Source organism: Echiichthys vipera, assembly GCF_963691815.1.
Source record: "Echiichthys vipera genome assembly, chromosome: 4".
NCBI classification, from domain to species: Eukaryota; Metazoa; Chordata; class Actinopteri; order Perciformes; family Trachinidae; genus Echiichthys; species Echiichthys vipera.
In genome coordinates this window covers 34813612-34821324 of record NC_139829.1, presented here as the reverse complement: position 1 = coordinate 34821324, position 7713 = coordinate 34813612, and the positions used below count along the sequence as shown (strand labels likewise).

At 43.6% G+C, this 7713-nt stretch overlaps 1 protein-coding gene across 3 annotated transcripts in view; it reads left to right on the top strand.

Moving 5' to 3' along the window:
* The first annotated feature begins 714 nt into the window (after positions 1 to 714).
* Positions 715 to 7713, top strand: part of lrrc2 (leucine rich repeat containing 2) — a 9106-nt gene continuing 2107 nt past the window's right edge. Inside the window, exons 1-7 of one of the 3 annotated variants that reach the window (XM_083912885.1) lie at positions 715 to 782; positions 1475 to 1607; positions 2254 to 2369; positions 5399 to 5469; positions 5539 to 5695; positions 6001 to 6137; positions 7103 to 7248. In XM_083912885.1, the coding sequence (XP_083769011.1) occupies positions 1483 to 1607; positions 2254 to 2369; positions 5399 to 5469; positions 5539 to 5695; positions 6001 to 6137; positions 7103 to 7248 (752 nt within the window). In that variant the 5' untranslated portion in view covers positions 715 to 782; positions 1475 to 1482. Of the gene's footprint in view, positions 798 to 1474; positions 1608 to 2253; positions 2370 to 5395; positions 5470 to 5538; positions 5696 to 6000; positions 6138 to 7102; positions 7249 to 7713 lie in introns of all 3 variants that reach the window. The other 2 variants (XM_083912883.1, XM_083912884.1) reach the window with 2 other exon arrangements.

The window sequence follows — 7713 nt, the reverse complement described above, 5'->3', positions numbered from 1 at the left end:
TTAGTGACTAAACTTAACCGTCTCCTTTAGAGACTAAACTTAACCGTCTCCTTTAGTGACTAAACTTAACCGTCTCCTTTAGTGACTAAACTTAACCGTCTCCTTTAGTGACTAAACTTAACCGTCTCCTTTAGTGACTAAACTTAACCGTCTCCTTTAGTGTCTAAACTTAACCGTCTCCTTTAGTGACTAAACTTAACCGTCTCCTTTAGAGACTAAACTTAACCGTCTCCTTTAGTGACTAAACTTAACCGTCTCCTTTAGAGTCTAAACTTAACCGTCTCCTTTAGTGGTCTAAACTTAACGGTCTCCTTTAGTGACTAAACTTAACCGTCTCCTTTAGTGTCTAAACTTAACGGTCACCTTTTGTGACTAAACTTAACCGTCTCCTTTAGTGGTCTAAACTTAACGGTCACCTTTTGTTGTCTAAACTTTGAGTTTTGTACAAAAAGAAGATGATGTCAGTGTTTGAGGCCGCGGCTTCATGTGACACGACAGGGGTCACGTCTCAGTCTGCTATAAATAACACACACACACACACACACACACACACACACACACACACACACACACACACACACACACACACACACACACACACACACACACACACACACACACACACACACACACACACACACACACACACACACACACACACACACACACACACACACACACACACACACACACACACACACACACACACACACACACACACACACACACAGGTCAGATCTCAGTAAACAAGCAGGCAGACGGACGTTCACAGGAAAACTCAGGTCAGAAACACAAAGGTTTGTTTTTATCAAAGCTGGATGTTTGTTTACACTCTGACGGGAGATTAGATTATTATATGTGTGTGTGTGTGTGTGTGTGTGTGTGTGTGTGTGTGTGTGTGTGTGTGTGTGTGTGTGTGTGTGTGTGTGTGAGTCTGTGTGTGTGTGTGTGTGTGTGTGTGTGTGTCAGATTAGCAGCTCTTAAAGTGAAAAGGTTAAACAGAAGCCGGCGACACGACCGCAAACATGACTGAGGATTCACAGGAAGTCCAGAATCTTAGAGATCTTAGCATCCTCATAGTTAGCATGTTAGCCTTTAGCATGCTAAATGTTAGCATGCTAAAGGCTAACACTAACTGAGGGGTCATGTTATCAACTCAAGTCATTAGTGTTCCTCCTCTGGGGTTCATGAAGGTCTCAACTCAAATTCAGACCTGTCAAACTTAACCGTCTCCTTTCGTCGTCTGAACTTAACCGTCTCTTTTAGTGGTCTAAACTTAACCGTCTCCTTTAGTGGTCTAAACTTAACCGTCTCCTTTAGTGGTCTAAACTTAACCGTCTCCTTTAGTCGTCTAAAGTTACAATAAACAGATGAAAGATATTTAACACAAAAATACTGTTGTCGTTGTTGTTGTTTTTGTCGTTGTTGTTGTTGTTGTTGTTGTGTTCTCATTATTCTGTCCGTCCTCCTGCAGGAGCAGCGATGAGGCGGGACGTCCCGGTGGGCGACCTCTCTGTGATCAGGAGTCTGTGGGAGGTGCGAGTGAAGAAGTACATCCAGAAACAGAAGAAGGAGAAGGAGCGGGTGGAGCAGAGCGCCCTCGCCAGGTAACAACACACTTACAGAGCACTGTGTGGGTGCATTACAACTCTGTAGCTAGCTAACGTTAGCCTGATACAATCTGTTCCCTCACAACTCTGTAGCTAGCTTACGTTAGCCTGATACAATCTGTTCTCTCACAACTCTGTAGCTAGCTAACATTAGCCTGATACAATCTGTTCTCTCACAACTCTGTAGCTAGCTAACATTAGCCTGACACAATCTGTACCCTCACAACTCTGTAGCTAGCTAACATTAGCCTGACACAATCTGTTCCCTCACAACTCTGTAGCTAGCTAACGTTACCCTGACACAATCTGTTTCCTCACAATTCTGTAGCTAGCTAACGTTAGCCTGACACAATCTGTTCCCTCACAACTCTGTAGCTAGCTAACGTTAGCCATACATTTGCAGATTGTGTTGTGAGGGTCAGTGCTGAGTTCAGTCAAACTATTTATATCTCCACATCAGCGTGTGACTCAGCAGAGACGGAGACCACGAAGGTCACGAGTCTGGAACATGAACATCCAGACTGTCTGATATCTGATCTGACCTTAATATGAAGCTACAGATTCTTCATTAACACGTGTGTGTGTGTGTGTGTGTGTGTGTGTGTGTGTGTGTGTGTGTGTGTGTGTGTGTGTGTGTGTGTAGGATCGACCAGCAATGGCAGTATCGTATCTACTGTAAGACACTGAAGACCCAGGAACGCAACCTGCTGCATCATTACCTGGAGAGAACTACGCTGAGTGATATACAGGTGCACACAGGTAAATATGAGTGATATACAGGTGCACACAGGTAAATATGAGTGATTTACAGGTGCACACAGGTAAATATGAGTGATATACAGGTGCACACAGGTAAATATGAGTGATATACAGGTGCACACAGGTAAATATGAGTGATATACAGGTGCACACAGGTAAATATGAGTGATATACAGGTGCACACAGGTAAATATGAGTGATGTACAGGTGCACACAGGTAAATATGAGTGATATACAGGTGCACACAGGTAAATATGAGTGATATACAGGTGCACACAGGTAAATATGAGTGATATACAGGTGCACACAGGTAAATATGAGTGATATACAGGTGCACACAGGTAAATATGAGTGATATACAGGTGCACACAGGTAAATATGAGTGATATACAGGTGCGCACAGGTAAATATGAGTGATATACAGGTGCACACAGGTAAATATGAGTGATATACAGGTGCACACAGGTAAATGAGTGATATACAGGTGCACACAGGTAAATATGAGTGATATACAGGTGCGCACAGGTAAATATGAGTGATATACAGGTGCACACAGGTAAATATGAGTGATATACAGGTGCACACAGGTAAATATGAGTGATGTACAGGTGCACACAGGTGAATATGAGTGATATACAGGTGCACACAGGTAAATATGAGTGATATACAGGTGCACACAGGTAAATATGAGTGATATACAGGTGCACACAGGTAAATATGAGTGATATACAGGTGCACACAGGTAAATATGAGTGATATACAGGTGCACACAGGTAAATATGAGTGATATACAGGTGCGCACAGGTAAATATGAGTGATATACAGGTGCACACAGGTAAATATGAGTGATATACAGGTGCACACAGGTAAATATGAGTGATATACAGGTGCACACAGGTAAATGAGTGATATACAGGTGCACACAGGTAAATGAGTGATATACAGGTGTACACAGGTAAATATGAGTGATAAACAGGTGTACACAGGTAAATATGAGTGATATACAGGTGTACACAGGTAAATATGAGTGATGTACAGGTGCGCACAGGTAAATATGAGTGATATACAGGTGCACACAGGTAAATATGAGTGATATACAGGTGTACACAGGTAAATATGAGTGATAAACAGGTGTACACAGGTAAATATGAGTGATATACAGGTGTACACAGGTAAATATGAGTGATGTACAGGTGCACACAGGTAAATATGAGTGATGTACAGGTGCACACAGGTAAATATGAGGGATATACAGGTGCACACAGGTAAATATGAGTGATATACAGGTGCACACAGGTAAATATGAGTGATATACAGGTGCACACAGGTAAATATGAGTGATATACAGGTGCACACAGGTAAATATGAGTGATGTACAGGTGCACACAGGTAAATATGACTGATATACAGGTGCACACAGGTAAATATGAGTGATATACAGGTGTACACAGGTAAATATGAGTGATAAACAGGTGTACACAGGTAAATATGAGTGATATACAGGTGTACACAGGTAAATATGAGTGATGTACAGGTGCACACAGGTAAATATGAGTGATGTACAGGTGCACACAGGTAAATATGAGTGATATACAGGTGCACACAGGTAAATATGAGTGATATACAGGTGCACACAGGTAAATATGAGTGATATACAGGTGCACACAGGTAAATATGAGTGATATACAGGTGCACACAGGTAAATATGAGTGATATACAGGTGCACACAGGTAAATATGAGTGATGTACAGGTGCACACAGGTAAATATGAGTGATATACAGGTGTACACAGGTAAATATGAGTGATATACAGGTGCACACAGGTAAATATGACTGATGTACAGGTGCACACAGGTAAATATGAGTGATGTACAGGTGCACACAGGTAAATATGAGTGATATACAGGTGCACACAGGTAAATATGACTGATATACAGGTGCACACAGGTAAATATGAGTGATGTACAGGTGCACACAGGTAAATATGAGTGATATACAGGTGTACACAGGTAAATATGAGTGATATACAGGTGCACACAGGTAAATATGAGTGATATACAGGTGCACACAGGTAAATATGAGTGATGTACAGGTGCACACAGGTAAATATGAGTGATGTACAGGTGCACACAGGTAAATATGAGTGATATACAGGTGCACACAGGTAAATATGAGTGATATACAGGTGTACACAGGTAAATATGAGTGATATACAGGTGCACACAGGTAAATATGAGTGATATACAGGTGCACACAGGTAAATATGAGTGATATACAGGTGCACACAGGTAAATATGAGTGATATACAGGTGCACACAGGTAAATATGAGTGATATACAGGTGCACACAGGTAAATATGACCGTTTATGCTGTTGTGTATCTGTGTTTGCTGATGATGCTGTTGTGTATTTGCAGATGATGCTGTTGTGTATCTGTATTTGCAGATGATGCTGTTGTGTATTTGCCGATGATGCTGTTGTGTCTTTGCAGATGATGCTGTTGTGTGTCTGTATTTGCAGATGATGCTGTTGTGTATCTGTATTTGCAGATGATGCTGTTGTGTATCTGTATTTGCAGATGATGCTGTTTTTGTATTTGCAGATGATGCTGTTGTGTATTTGCAGATGATGCTGTTGTGTGTCTGTATTTGCTGATGACGCTGTTGTGTGTCTGTATTTGCAGATGATGCTGTTGTGTCTGTATTTGCAGATGATGCTGTTGTGTATCTGTATCTGCAGATGATGCTGTTGTGTGTCTGTATTTGCAGATGATGCTGTTGTGTATTTGCAGATGATGCTGTTGTGTGTCTGTACTTGCAGATGATGCTGTTGTGTATTTGCAGATGATGCTGTTGTGTGTCTGTATTTGCAGATGATGCTGTTGTGTCTGTATTTGCAGATGATGCTGTTGTGTATCTGTATCTGCAGATGATGCTGTTGTGTGTCTGTATGTGCAGATGATGCTATTGTGTATTTGCTGATGACGCTGTTGTGTATCTGTTAATGTTGTTGTTACTTACGTGTCAGAAGCAGAGCAGCAGGATCAGACGGAGCCGGAGCAGAGTAAGCTGATCTTCCAGCTGGACGGAGATCAGTGGACGGTGAGTTGGTCTCACTCTGAAACCTTTGTCTGACAGAGATTTAGTGTTGACGAGTGAACGTTGGTGCAGGATTTCCCCGGGGAGCTGCAGTGGATGACGTACCTGAAGGAGTGGCACGTCAGCCGGACAAAGATCAGTCGTCTGCCTGAGTACCTGGCTCTGTTCACCCAGCTCAGCGTGCTGGAGATCCCCAAAAACACCATCGGCGAGCTGCCTCCTGAGATCGGTGAGTCATCAAGAAACCAAAGCAGAGATCAGGAACACAAAGCTTTAATATCTAAGATTAAGATTCAACATTTAATATTTAATATTTAGATTTCACATTTAATATTTGGCTTTAAGTTTAACATTTAACTTTCAAACTTTGATGAGACGAGATTTCAAACATGATGAACCTTCAGAGCGAGTTCTGTTCTAGTTTCTCAAATCTCTTCTTCAGGTTTAATCTTTGACTCTTTCTTTCTTCAGTCATATTTTGCTCTGAAGTTGCTGTGATTTGGTTCGGCGCTCTGAAATGACCTCTGTCCTCAGGTAAACTCACCAGTCTGAGGGACCTGAACGTCAGCTACAACCGTCTGTCCAGAGTTCCTCCAGAACTGGGAAACTGTGAGAACCTGAAGAGACTCGAACTCACGGGAAACACCAACCTCTCCGAGCTGCCGTTCGAGGTGACGCAGAGACGACCTGATGAACCGATACCGGTCACATGACACCACGGGGCCAAAGAAACACAAATATAGTTTCAGAATTTGATCCATTTGGTTTGATAACATTTGAAAAATACTAGAAGAGCTGCACGATTAAAGGTTGAATCTGTAGAACGATCAGAACAGCTCCATCTAGTGTCTCCAGATTGTCGTCTCAACAACAAAAAAGAAGTCCAGCAGTGGGGTTGCCAGGTTGGTCAGACCCGGCCCAGTAGCTCCAGGAGAGCGGAGTCTGTTTGAGCCTGTTTGAACCCGTCCCCTCCAGAAAACCACAGCATCAAAACAAGGATTAGAGGAGTTTGACTGACAGTTAGCGTTAGCCGTTAGCGTTAGCCGTTGCAGCTAAGTGCAGATGAAAGTGATGTTAGCATCCAGGAGCAGCGTAGCCATGTGGGCGTGCGTTTGAATGGCGTTCCTCTCCTTTCTCTCTGTCCATGGAGTGAATGCTCGGCCTATAGTGACTCTGGTTGTTGCCCGTCTCCGCTCACTCAGCTGCTGGGACAAAGAACGCCCCCTTCACTGAGGCTCCCAAGCAGCTGCACGATTGGCTAACTCCATTTCACCCAGTGCCAGCCTACAGTAGCTGCACCCAACAACAGGTTGGATTATTATTAAAAATATAACTTTTAATAAAGATTCTGCAGATTCAACCTTTAAATGATTTCATCCACATTGGACTCAGTGTGTTGATGATGTCACTGCGTTGATGATGTCACTGTGTTGATGATGTCACTGTGTTGATGATGTCACGGAGTGGATGTCACTGCGTTGATAATGTCACTGTGTCGATGATGTCACTGTGTTGATGATGTCACTGCGTTGATGATGTCACTGTGTTGATGTTTCACTGTGTTGATGATGTCACTGTGTTGATGTTTCACTGTGTTGATGATGTCACTGAGTTGATGATGTCACTGCGTTGTCAGCTGAGCAGCCTGAAGCAGCTGGTTCACCTGGACATCGCGGAGAACAGGTTCATGTCGATCCCCATCTGCGCCCTGAGGATGAGCAGCCTGCAGCTGCTGGACCTGAGCAACAACCGCCTGACGGACCTGCCCCAGGACATGGACAGGTAACCCATGACCTCATCACCGCCATCAGTAAAGTAAAGACCCCCCGCTTCCAGTCTTTATGCTAAGCTAAGCTAAGCTAAGCTAAGCTAAGCTAACCGTGCAGAACATCTCACTCCCAGGGTTCGAACGTCCAAACGATCAAACATGCGATCATTGGAGAAGGCACGTCTCCGTGGTGACAACAAGTTTGCACTCAAACTGACACAAACTATAACTGTGTGTGTGTGTGTGTGCGTGTGTGTGCGTGTGTGTCTGCGTGTGTGTCTGCGTGTGTGTGCGTGTGTGTGTGTGTGTGTGTGTCTGCGTGTGTGTGTGTGCGTGTGTGCGCGTGTGTGTGCGTGTGTGTGTGTGTGCGTGTCTGCGTGTGTGTGTGTGTGTGTGTGTGTCTGTGTGTGTGTCTGCGTGTGTGTGCGTGTCTGTGTGTGTGTGTGTGTGTGTGTGTGTGTGTGTGTGTCTGCGTGTGT